This window comes from Seriola dumerili, unplaced genomic scaffold (assembly GCF_002260705.1).
Source record: "Seriola dumerili isolate Sdu_G_001 unplaced genomic scaffold, Sdu_1.0 BDQW01000068.1, whole genome shotgun sequence".
Classification (NCBI taxonomy): domain Eukaryota; kingdom Metazoa; phylum Chordata; class Actinopteri; order Carangiformes; family Carangidae; genus Seriola; species Seriola dumerili.
In genome coordinates this window covers 6,939,010-6,952,705 of record NW_019174323.1, presented here as the reverse complement: position 1 = coordinate 6,952,705, position 13,696 = coordinate 6,939,010, and the positions used below count along the sequence as shown (strand labels likewise).

At 41.5% G+C, this 13,696-nt stretch overlaps 1 protein-coding gene across 1 annotated transcript; it reads right to left on the bottom strand.

Annotated features, from left to right (window-relative positions):
• Window positions 1–7,406: 7,406 nt before the first annotated feature.
• mmp21 (matrix metallopeptidase 21) lies at window positions 7,407–13,560 on the bottom strand. Its single transcript, XM_022743318.1, has 8 exons — window positions 13,421–13,560; window positions 12,404–13,293; window positions 11,737–11,876; window positions 11,501–11,642; window positions 11,133–11,390; window positions 10,840–11,012; window positions 9,609–9,977; window positions 7,407–7,512 (listed from the first exon to the last, which is right to left on the bottom strand). The coding sequence occupies exons 1-7, from the start codon at window positions 13,558–13,560 to the stop codon at window positions 9,672–9,674; spliced, it is 2,049 nt and encodes a 682-aa protein (XP_022599039.1). The 3' UTR covers window positions 7,407–7,512; window positions 9,609–9,671.
• Window positions 13,561–13,696: the final 136 nt, after the last annotated feature.

Sequence of the window (13,696 nt, the reverse complement as noted above, 5' to 3'; positions counted from 1 at the left end):
AAAACAACTATCCTGCTGTTTGTGCTGAATGGAAATGCATCTTTCATGAAGACAGGATATTGTAATATGTATGTTTAAGAAAAAAAAACATATACAACTACAGGAAGGAAGAAGGGAGGGAAGGAAGGAAGGGAGGTGAAGATCTTTAGATTATCATTAGTTGAGGCACTTAGTGACAAAGAAATCGACACTTCCCATTGCAGCACGATTTTGTAGCGTGTCACAGGATGAAAATGTGTTGCGTTATATTTTTATTGCAGAGCAAACGTGTCAAAATTTGCCTCAGAATAGAAACTCAGGGTGAGGATGGCAGTCATTCACTGTGTCCAGCGTGAGTGTGAAAGGGTGGCCTATTCTCTGTGTGGGCTGGGGGCCTTGTTATGGGTGCATGCATGCAAGCATGGGGAGAGCTCCTGCAGGCAGTTCAGAGACAGCCGAAACCGCCACAAGACCAAGTGAGGACAACATACCAGCCCTTTCCACGCTACTGTAAGGCATATAGTTGTTGTGGCTGTTATTTACGTGGTTTTTGTCATCATTTTTTTAATGGTTATAACAACACTGTTCACAAGGAACATGGCAACATCGCTGCAATGAAAAAGGGCAAGGAACAGATGATCAGAAAGGTTGTAAAAAAGGGCCTTTTTCCACCACATATGTTTGGACTGGTCACAGTTCGAAAAGCACAGGTGTTACTAATAACATTAACAATGGCTCTGTTCTATTCAAGCGTCCCAGTAAGACATGACAGCGTGACAGTGAGCCAGCATGAACAATACCAGGATTCTGGCAGGGAAGCAGCTAAATGGAATGCAGCCATCATTCATTTTGTTATTTACAACTGTGCTTTTCCTACTGTGACATGTCAAAATGTCTTCAGTGGAAAAAAAAGGGCCCTACAAGCCATGAGTTTAGCCCAATGAGTCTTACAAAATGAAGTGAAAAATACGTTTGTTTGTATCTGGAACAACAGATATGAGCGTTTTCTGATCTGACACCAGAGTCGTCATTTGTCAGTGGCTTCCAAAACTGTTACGAATCACAGCTGGAAAAATAAATCTGTTTTGTGGTGTGACACAGCTGTAGCTAAGGTTTGGTAAGATTTGGGCTAAAAAGCAACTTGGGTAGGGAAAGATTATGGTTTGATTTAGAATAAGTGGGGTTAGAAAAACATCTTGGTTTGGGTTAAAATTAATACTTCAGTTACGGGATCTAATGTCTTTCATCCCCTGACTTCCTCATTTGTTTCCTTTGAAAAAGAGTCATAATTAGTGCAGCCACTAGAGGCCTTTGTCACTTGAATGTTAGCAAACAACATTTTTGGCCATTTGCTGAAATGACGATCAGTCTCGCTTAAACCACTTTAGTTGGAGGTAAAACCAAAACTGAGCATACAAGAAAAGTTGCACGGTAAAACTGCATGATAATCTCAGCTATCGTAGATATGGTGTTCTAAAGTTAAAAGGGAGTGTAGTCTGTAAACCGTGAGATGTTTACGATGGACGGTTTGGGTAACAATTTTCTTAATAATAATTGCTTAGTAATAATTTCTTGCCAGAAGCCGGTAGTGGTGATTGTTGCTTGACAAGAGCTTCGGCTATCGTTGCATCAACAAGACAAGAGGATAAAATACAGGCTACATATAGGAGGCTACAGTGTGTTGCCAATGGAAAATGACGAGACAGCCCGGGGCTAGCTGGTTAGCGTGCTAACTCCATTAGAAGAAAAGATGTGATAGAGACAAGTGTTAACATTGGCGTTGCTGCAGACAGCTCTTGGCGAGTAAAAGAATGAAGTTTGATGCTGAACTCGCTAACATTTCTTCTAGCCTAGTAACTAAACAGCTGTTAATGCTAACTCTGGCAATGTAGCATTGGCAAAAACTTACAAATAGCTCCTTTAAAACTTTTATGGATGACAGTCTTTTGTTTCTTACCTTTGTTTTAACAATGTGGATATGTTCCCAGATCTCAGCACTTGGTGAGTACAATGATACCACAAAATCAAAACCCAAGTTGCAATAAACCAGGATTATGCTTTAAGTCTAGACTGGGGTGTTGCTGCAGGAGGTTGAAGTGCAACATATGAGCACAAAAGCTCACAAATGTATGCTGGAGTGAGAGGGAGAGGTGCAGTGAAAGTGAAAAATAAAGAAAAATGTTTTGGAAGCCACTGAAAAAAGAGGCTAAACTGGATGTTGTGTGATTTTTTTCATATTTGCTCTGGGGTCTGGCTGCAGCATTCTGTATGAATGTGAATGGGTAGTATCACTCCAATAAGATAGCACAGTTACACTTATCAGTTGTGGAAAAGTGTTCTTCAGATCTGAGAACAATAATGTATTTTCTGGTCATGTGCTACGGAGCCATATCTTGATTCTTGGATTATTTTTTGTTGTTTTGTTGTTTTGTTATTTTTATTTTTTTTTTTTTTTTTACAAATTGTATGTTACTGCAGTCCAAAAGACCTATAAGATTTTTAAAAAAGTCCTCCAGCACAAATTTAGGCTCAAAGTGAAACCTGGACACGCACACACAGACTGGCATGTAACACAAAGTGTGACACCCTTCCCCCCCAGTTAAGTAAAGGACTGTTCAAACCCAACCATCACCCCTCCCACCCACCCACCCCTTTGGGTTCAATCCCATCTGTTCCTCTGGTCGAAAAGCGAAGAGAGGAGGAGGATGGAGGAGAAAGAGGGGAAGGGGGGGGGGGGTTGCTGAGGTGAGGATGAAATCAGGGTGGGATCTGGAGACAGCAGCAGGAGAGAGATGGAGGGGACAGGGAGAGGAGAGGGACAGCCGTTGATGGCGGTGGTGGGCGAGGGGAGGAGGAGCAGCGGGAGGGAGGGAGAGAGGGAGGGAGGAGGAAAGACAAACCCCAGCGCTCGGCCACTTGACAAATTCCTTGTTCGGTGCTCCTGAATGTAAAAGCAATCTCATAAGCAGGTGTGTGTCTGTGGCTCAGAAGGGAATAAAAGGGCTGCTCAGATGTAGACAATTTTGTTGACAGGTGGTACCAGCACCATGCCATATTTTGTGGGAGTGCATGATGTTGGGATCACTGCAAACGAAAACACAGAGACACTTGAAGGTAAATAAAAAGAGTCTATTACAGCTGCTGAACAAATTAATCAAAGGCCTTGTAGTGACAACGCTAGTCCGTGACTTCTCTCAGACTAATTAAAAGGCTGGTTCACATAAATTACAAAACAAAAACACATTTTCTCACTTAACTGCAAGTGTTATTCAGCCTCGCAGAGAGTTTGGGTTTAATTTGGCATAATGCATTTTGAGATATCGGAGATTTCTGCCTCAACTGCAAGACAATGGAGGTGAACTGAATTTTATTTGCCGTCTAGCAGCAGGGAGTCTTTGCAGAAAAAGAAAAAAGTCCTTCTTACTCTGACTAATCCACAACATAACTCTGTCAACACTTTTCAGAGGAACTTCTTTTTGGCAAAGAAATAGTCCCTATGAAACTGTCCGCACAGCTAGATGAGTAAGTGAGAAAACATGTTTTTTTTTTTTTTAATGGGGTTGAATTGACTCTTAAAAGTGTAAGCTTGTAGATTGTTTAAGCGTTAGATGTTTCATCTGCCAGTCCAATCCCACGTGCAAGCTTCTTTTCATTTTGCCCCCCCCCCCTCCTCTTTGACAAAGCCCGCCATGGCACGTACGTTTCCTGTCACTTTCCCAGGCTCGAAATGGAGGTGGCAGGCCGGGCAGTCACTTCTGTGTGGCCATGCGTGGGACAGCCCCCTCCCCTCTACCCCCCGCTCCACCCCCCACACACCAACACGACCACCACCACCGTTGACCTGCAGCTGCCACTCAGCCTGACATTACCAGAAAGACCCTTGTTTTGTCTCTAAAACTCCTCCTTAGCCAAAGGTCAAGGTTCAAGCTTGCAGTGGGTGGGAGAGAGATTCCTTTGCCATATATGGAGGCGAATTAGTAGGCCGGCTGCATTTATTGGGCGGATCGCTTGCCGTATGACAAACATATCCTCTTCCACACCCACACTATTTGTTTATCAGGTATTTAGTCAATACCTAAATGCTGCATTATGCATGAGGCTGCACAATGCTTAATTACACTTGCATGATTTGGATTCCTCATTCAAATTAGTCTGTTTGATGAATGGACTATTCTCAGGAGGAGATATGTAATTACTGTACTATTTCCATTTGGCATAGAGACTCTTGCTTACATGTGTAACTGAGGAGGAATATAAAGTCAAAGATACTTGTTCTGGTGTCTAAAAAAATGCTTTTACTGCAGACTTACACAGTTTTCTGTCACACAAAGAGAGTTTCTTCTTCACGGTATAATGACTGCATGAAAGCTTGGGCTTGTGAATTCCAAATCCTATTTACCTCTCTCAACATTAAAGATCCTTAGTGAGGGGCTCTTTGCTTGAAACTATTTGATGATAAAGCTTTTGAAATATTGATTTGAATGTGAAATTGAGAGGCATCAGTCAGTGTTTTTTTTCTCTTTTAATCCCAACTTCTTTATCTGGGGGCAGGAAGAGAAGCAGGAAGGGAGGGGAGAGAGGCAGGGGGACACGTGTGGGGGAACATCTGTGCATGTGTGTGTATGTGTGTGTGTGTGTTCGTTCCTTGTGAGGGTGCACATGTGTATGCGCGGGCGTACGCTGAGACGTGTATTCCTGTGTGCATCTTGCTGAGTGAGGTGAGAGACTGCTTGATTTTTTTGAACCACTGTAAACAAGCCAAACAACAAGCCTTGTTAACGATGCCACTCAGAGTTAATACGCAAAACAACTTTCAACTCAAAATCCGCTTTTCAGGAAAAGTCTGAATTCCACGCTTATTACTGCAAAATAAATGCTGATCCGCACTCTACCTCGGTTCGGCTGTGGCAGAAGCAACAAATTCCCTTTCAAACACGGTGAAACATAGTGGAACACAGCGCATAGGAGTGTGTATACCCAGGTAAATGTATTTCCATAACCTGTCATTTCAAAAGAAAAGACATACAGACACACACACACACACACACACACACACACACACACACACACACACACACACACACGTCAGCATTTCCACAGTAGGCCTCTGACAACAAGGGGGACACATAACAGTATGTGGAAAGAATTCCCCTTTCTTGTTCCGCTCCCAAAACAGCCATGGCCACTACACAGAGATACTCTAACTACACATTAACAACATACATAAAATATACTTGAATAGCAATCATAAGCGTTGGTCCAACTCTCACATTTCTCATTGGAGAAAAACAAAAAAACAAAACGCATAATATTAACACATTAATAATAAAAATGTCAAACATGTTTGTGGGGTAAATAAAAATGTAATAGATGACTTGAAACTTGAAAAAAAGCGATAGATTAAAAACTGAATAAGGTAAGATGGGGTATACGTCACTGTTCCACAGTGGAAACTTCTCTTGGGATTGCGATGCCACTGCATCACAAAACACAACAAAGTCACAATGCACATGCGCTCATGTAAATCACACATACAAACCTGTAAAAAAAAAAAACCTGCCTAAGATCACATGTTGATTGTGATACCAATGTGCGATAGAGACTGACAATTATGGGTCCATGCAGCAGTCCTAGTTGACCCTACTGTGTGTTGAGATTGCCCCCTACTGGCACCTTTTTTTTTTTCTGAAGCATGAAAGATGAGTTTACCAACTTGAAGGCACAATATTATGTTCCTGGATTTCCATTTTAATACGGCAGTCATACAAGACTTAGAAGGCACAGATGCTAATCTATGGCCTGTCAAAAGTGCCGTGTTGTTTGATGAAGATAAAGTGCAGGTGTGTGTAAAATATGGATAAGTGGAAGGCTTCATATGGAAGTATGAGGATGAAGAACTGTAATATTGTATGCAGCCTTTAGGGCAGTTTTCTTTTATCATTATTTTTGATTTATATTAAGGATAATGTTTCAGTGCTATACCATGCATGCTTTTTTGTTTACTTGTTAATTATTAAATGTAAATAATCTATAGAATATTAAAGGAGCCCTTCCTTCCTCTGTCGGTGAAAACCGTGGTGTGTCTTCATTGGTCTCAGAAAATAACCTGAGTAATGTCAACAGGTTTATCTTATTTTTAAAAGAAAGCCTGCCTTAAAGAGAAGAGGCGTTGACTTTGACAAGGATGGTCTAACAAAAAGATGCTTTCAAGTTGCATTATGGGAAGTGTAGGATACAGTCATTTTGGAACTGGATATACATCAGGGACATGGAGTCATATCTCGGCCACTACAGCTTCCATTTTACACCATTTTCTTTTGCAAGTCCCCGAACTTTATGGAAGAACAACACAAAATTACTAGAATACTGCTTTAATTAATTAAACTGTTGGTTAAACACTAACTCATTGTGTTACATGGTTAAGTTACATGGCATTTTGTCCATTCTGTTATTCTGTCCAACAATTCATGATGTGATTCAAGGTCAAAACTGTCAAAATGCAAAAGTCAAGCTGAGATTTAACCGTCTGTTGCCATATAATGCAGCTTCATAAACTGTGTTAAACCCCCTTCAATGATAAAACACCAGAAAATAAATGGCTTTGAATTTCAGTTGGTGGGTCACAATGAGTGATGGCTGAGGAAATATCAAGGTACACCAGAGCGGGGTAAGAGAATGGGAAGCAGGAAGCTGTTCCATCCTCATGAGTCCTCTCCATGGTCGCTGATCAATACTCTTGAAGTAATGGAATTGTTTTGTTTTGTTTTGTTTTTTTTAACCTTATGAGGTTACCACTTCACTTCGCTCTATTTCTGCAGAAGATTTTCACAGTGCTGTGCGACTATCACGAGATATACAATGGATAAAGTGTACAATAAATTGAAACTTTTCAACATTCTTTCCACGAGGTGTGACTAACAGAATGAAATGCCGCAGATTCTATCACAGAGGAAAGACTGCAAAGTGTTTACTTTAAAAATGTATAAACGAAGAGACTGAAAGTAATATTGTCCTTGAACTTCAACCCCAGACAAGGGACAAGGGAGGATACCTTTGAAAGTCTAGCACTCGCAGTCAAATGTATCTTGATGATACATTTAAATGCAATGCACCATCTTCATGCAGCAGTTTGTCGAACTAATCCCACGGCACATGCAAAGACACATTACAATATGACACTCATTTGAAATGATTCCATAAATGATTTATTCCTGTGTTTTCTACACCGCTTTGAGACAGAAAATGAGGCAACACCACTGCAAGTTATCTCTGCGCCTTGGCAGAGTTTGGGGGAATTTTTTTTTTTTTTTTTTTTTTTTGTGATATGAATGTGCTGCGGGGATTTTTTTGTCCCATTCTCCTGTTTCTGAAGTGCCTCCCATGTGGATTCCTGTGCCATGACACAGGTTTTTTTTGTATCTCTCTGGGGCTGCTGCAGCACGGGCTCTATCAGCATGACTGATCTCATTTATCCTAGTCGCATCCAAAGAGGCCCGCGGTGTGGGGAAGGGAGCTTCAATAGCAGCACTGTTACTGCAAAAAAAAAAAAAAACACAGATCATTGAGCTGTGCAGTATGGCAGCCGGGGACTCGCATGTGTGAATAACAGTTTGTATTTAGGATTTCTATGTATGGGGAACTCCAGGGTGCGGGAGATGTATGGCGCCTCATAATGGGATAAACAAACAGATCACAAGCCTCCACTGCACTGCATTATCTTCTGTACCAAATTCCGTATTAGTCTATCTGTAATTCTTGCTGAGATGTCAACCACACAGCAATGCACTGCAGCAACAAGCATATGGCACATTAGATTCAAACAAATGGGACTTTAGTCTGAATTACAAAATGTTAATTAGTTATTTTGGGGTGATGATATCCATGTAAACATTGTTAGAATCTTAAATATCTAAATTTTTAAGAGGAATTTGCTGAACTGTGAAGTCGGAAATGATGCCCACACCTATTTATTCACTCAAAAGCCTTGGATATAATACCATGAAAATGACAAGGGATCACTGAATATTAGCTCAAGAAAACAAGCACACGTCTTCAGCAGAGAAATATGAACAAGGACAGTTATTTGTATGCTATTAATGCCCTCACAGAGAGAGGAGCTCATTCTGTTAATGTGTGCGCAAACTCATCATCTCATAACATCCATCTCTGTAGCTCCACTTACCATGACATTTTGTTGCTTTGCTTGTAATTGATTTCTACTTCAATTTATTAATATAGCCTATGGAGTGCCTGGAGCACAACGCTAGTTATCTGGAGCCCACCAGGAGCTTAATCTCCTAAGATGAGCTGCATTAATAAGAGTGTTCAAGTAACATATTGATTACAGAATCAATGTCTGTTTCTTTGCACCATGCTCAAATGATTACTATAAAATGAAACAGCATTAAGTAATGAGATGAGTCCCCCTTTTCAATCATTTTGCTTCAATCTAAATTTCAATAGGCTCCTTTTTCTTTGATTGATTGCGTGTAAATCTTTAAGCCAACCTTTCATAACAAGAAAAACTGGATCACTATAGTTCTGTTTTCCACCACCTCTAGGTTTTTTTATTGATAAAGCTCATATTGTTTTTTCCCATATGAGCCCAGAACTTGTTGCACTGCGAGGGATGAATCATAACTGAAATACTGAAGGGGTTTTTGTATCGTGGTTTCCAGGTCGCATGATATTCTTTCCTGCCTGCGGGCAGCGGATGGATGCGAGTTTCTGCGGGTGCTTCAGAGGAGAGTGGTGGTTTCATACAGTCAGTGGAGATAGTCAAGCCAACAAGAGGCCATGGGAACCAGTATATCCATACCCATCATCATCACCATCATCACCACCACCACCACAGGGAAACGAGAGGATCTGGTAATAATTTAGCATCCTTCCCAGTCACATATTGCACAAATAAGAAATATTCCAAAGGAATCTGAATGAATATTGTAAATCATTGTGTGCAATATATCAGATGATATACATTATACATCATTATATGACTTTACTTCTTCTATACCATTATGTTAAAAGACAGCATGCTTTCTATCTGTTCGTTTACCCAGAGACCACTCTCAGTCTTCTGAATACATTTCCGTTTTTATGCATGCATAATAATGGAAATACTTTTATGCATGTTTCTTCAAAAGATATAGGGCCAATGTATCTAACACGAGAAGTCACTCCAACAGTTCACAATATGCACATGCGTACACCTTGGTTCATTAGTTTTTGCATAATCCCGTTTCCTTGTGAACGTGCTGTTTTAAAGCAGCACTGCACTGGAGCACACCAAGCTTGATAGGTCTCAGCTATATTATATGTATCTGTAAGTAAAAAACTGTCTGTATAAAGGCCGAGTAAACACTCTATAAATAAATTTCTTCTCACTAATGTTCTAAATATCTTAATCATAAGAGGTCCCTCAGGATTGTTTTCATGCTAGATTGCATTTGGCACCTCTAAGTGAGAGACACAGCAGCTGTTAGATATATTAATAACACACCTCAGTGAAAATTTGCCAAAAAAAATGCTTGAATCTTGTTTTTGTCTTTCAGATAGATTATACAATAAGCAGGGCAGAAAAAAAGGTATATAATGGATGTCTACTCAAATATAACATGTATACTTACAACGACAGGTAAAATCAGTAGAAACACGCCAGTAGGGCTTATCACATCTCCGCTTCAACGCCCTCAGCGGGTTAGTTTGAGTGCGGTGGGATGAACGTTGCAGATGTCGAACCAGTGCTGATCCACCTCCTTGTGTGGCAGCAGGCCATTCCGTGGCAGAAAGAGCCAGCGCCAGCGATCGCGGCTGCCCACCACCTGCCAGAAGCGCGCGCCCTTGAGTAGAAAGATGGCATTGTGGGTGTAGGAGAAGTAGGCAGCATCAATGTTGCCATCTGGATGGTCTCCGCTCACCACCGGAGGGAAAACATCTCTGATGTTTTTGGGGAAGCCTCTTGCCAAGCTGTTGGCTTCAACGTCGAATGCATACACCTGTTTGAACACATAATTGTTTTCCCTCTTATATAGTAATCAATTCAATTACAGTGTGCAAACAAAATCACAGAGGAAGCGTGGCAGGTTTGTTTGCATGAATACATTCCCTCATAATGCCGAGAAAACAATAAATTAGCTTGGGTTTTAGTCTCTTCAAGACTTACTATTGTATATCCACTTGTTGTACAAACTAGTATTGTTAGATTACACATCACATAAGGAAACACTGGTTGTAATGACAAGTAAGCGAGGGAGGGATTAAAATTTTAGAGCGGCCCCAGGGCAGAAATGAGCTGTTGGCCCCCTGTTGAGACCCCCGACTAGGATACATACATAATGCCCTCTGTGCATTACATATGTACCCTGCTGCCTCCTCATTCCTTTTAAATACAGAGCAGGCTATACACGGCAGCTTCATTATATGCCAAGAAACCAAATGGTAATTCCATGTTATAATAATAGGCTCCAGGTTTTCTGTGTGACAGTCAGTTTGTGGTCATTTGATAGGTTTATTTAGATTTTGACACAGGGCCAGACAAAATTTTTAATGTGGCGGTAATAAGGCAGGACTAGCCTTAGTTGATATTTCCTGACATTTGTGCAGTTTATCAAATTACTAATTACTAAAACTTGATACACAGTTCCATGGGGCTTTTGTAGTCTTTGACAGGCTGCTTCCCTTTTTGCCTGGTTGGCAGTCGAGCCTTGATTCAACCCCGGCGTCTCATCTCACTTGGCTTTTCTCACGCGATCCCCAAATCTACTGTTGTTTCCAATTAATCTAACAATCCCGATGCGTTCCCCTTTGTAGCTCCCCATTTGTCATGTGTCAAAGAGAAGATAAGGGTGTCATTCTCACAAGCCTGTTTTTGAAGAAGTAGATGTGGGAGTCCCTCCTGTCATAAAAGGCCGTGTCGATAGGACTGGGCACCCCTGGGAAACCTTCAGAGATCAACCTCGGATAGCGGTGACCTTCCGGGTCCTGCGTGAATACCCCGTCATTCTCGCTGTCATACCTCCAGAACTGAGTACCTGAACACAACAACATCAACAACAACAACACTTACTCAATACCTCTTTCACCTCTCCTCACCCTGCTGACAGGTGCTAATATCTATATGTATTTACACATGTAATATGACATAAGAGTACCTCTGAAGAAGTAAACAGCATCTCTTTTTCTGGACCACACATGCACACAGGCATCCACTCCGTCCAGGGGAACTCCACGCCAGCCGATCTGCAGTGCAACTGGATCACCATAGCGTGTCCGGTTATTTCTGTTCTCATACAGCCAATACCAGCCGTCTCTCATGAAATAGGTGTTAAAGCGGATGACCACCTCCCCGTAGGGCGTCTTCTCCCTTCTGATCCAATCGAACACTGTGTTGAACCGACCCTTACAGCCCCCTGGGGAAGGAAAAAGTACTGGTTTTGTGTGGCAGTCTGACAAGTGAACCTTAATTCGTCTCTGGATCTGTACGCGAATGTATCCACTAGATGGTGCTGAAACCACGTACCATAGAGGTGCTGTATGGCTTTCCTGTCCATCCAGTCCATCTCAAAGACAGACTCATGTGGCAGATAGCTGGGCTGCATTATAGATCCAGGTCTGTATATGTGGGGGAGACCCAAGACGTGTCCGATCTCATGAACCGCCACCTAAAACGGATGGGAAATTAAAATGTTGTTAGAATGACTGAGCTTCAACTGGACTTTACAGATGATTCCTATATTCTTGATGTCATATGCTTACTTTGAGAAGACTGATCCCACTGCCTGCATTGGGAGCAGTGAAATGTTCATCATCATCAAAGTGTATATCACCCAGGAACCAGGCGTGGGCAAACTCTTGACCAGTGCCATCAAACCTCTGATTGCATCCAAGATGTCTTCCTATGTGGGATAAAAGGACAGGTAATTTTAACAGGTGCATTGTTTTCTCTGTTTATTTGAATAAAATATAATCTACATGCAGTATGGTGAAAAAAATTAAGTCACCCAGCTGTTCTGCAGCAAAGACATTCAAAGCTTTATTGTACAAAAACAACATTTCCTTGCTCTATGGAACACCGCTGATGTCTATTACAGCTGGAATATATTGGTTCTTAACTTTAAAGCTATTCAAACAGTCTATATTGTTCTCCAATAACAGCATAATGGTTTAATTTTATCATTTAACCGATGCATTTTGTAGGAGCCGTGTCTTACTTACTCCAACTGTAAATTTTAAAATGTGAAATGTGTACTTACTGTAAATATTTGAGTCAGCAAAACACTTAAATCCTGTACTTTAAAATTTTATCACTAACTTTACTCAAATAACTATATATTCCGTGAGAGTAATGTTCTTTAAATGTTTTTTACAAATCTCTTCAAGAAAATATGTTGCATTGAGTTTCATTGTATTGTCTGAGACCCACCTGTACCAAAGCCCAGCCTGATGTCGATGTCCTCCAGCGGGGAACGAGTGTCCTCCACAAACTCCAGCGGAGACACCTCGCTCCACATCCGGAAGGCCAGTCTGAAGATGTACCTCTGCTCTTCCACAGTCAGCTGACTGCTGTAGCCTTCTCCTATAAGTCTCCATTTCAGCACTTTCTTAGAAAAGGCCATGTAGCCGGTCTCACCCAAATCTCTCTTGCGCCTGCTTTTGGATACAAGAGCAGCAAGGTGACGTTTCCTGCGCCGCACCTCTTTGCTCTGTTGTAGGTTCGCACTGATATTTACCTTCTGACTGTCCATGATGATATCATGTGAGCTGTTTAGAGAGGTGACATCAAAAGAGTTAAATTCTTCTGTGTAATTCATGCTGGTGTCATTGGAAATGCCTGTGAGGACACTTTCTGTGTCATTAAAATTGAATATGTCATCTTCAGAGGAGTTCGCAGCACCAAAAGCAGTGTCGCTGATTATATTAGTCGCTGTGTTGTTACTATCAGTCTCGTAAGTGTCACCAGGGCTGTTTTCAATATCTGAGGCACTACTGTTCTCAGCTGCTACAGCCGTATTCAGGTCAATCTCCTTGTCAGGTACCCCACACCTTGGTTTGTTCATTGCCACCTTGGTGGCCTCATCAAACACACCTGTGACAGGCAGGCCTGATACCTTCTGAAACTCTTTAAGTGCTGAAGCAAAAGCTTCGCTCTCAGTTGGTATCTTGTAGTCATCTTGAGGAGCATCCCTTGAATGAGGCACCGAGGTCCCCTCCTGAATCGTGGCTTGAAGATCATCGAGGAAGTCGCCACTGAAGCTGGTGTGTGAATCTTCAAATCGGATCTCCTCCCAGTTCACTGGCTTCATGAATCCATATCTGGAGAGAAATAACTAGAACAAGACAAGGGTTAAATTACATATGGGTCCTATATTGTACTGTGAAATGAATAATCTGATAGGAGTTAAAGCTTAAAAAAGACTGAGCATTTACCTCTGCTTTGTACTTGTCTGTTATAACCTCAGCCTGGTGAGAATTAAGGGTTCGCACATCAGAATGATCGCGATTGTGAAAAAGTTTCTCTGCATCAGCTGAGCTAATGTTGGTCCAAAAAAGCAAAACTATCAGCTGGATAGAAGTCAGCATCGTGGCGTTGGTTTAGTCTTGAGATTATATACAAGTGAAATGATGGCAAGTGAGAAGTCACACTATTTTATAGGCAAATCCTTGAGTTTCGCCACACCCATCTGAAGGTGCGACTCTCTGGAGGTATCCCACTTTT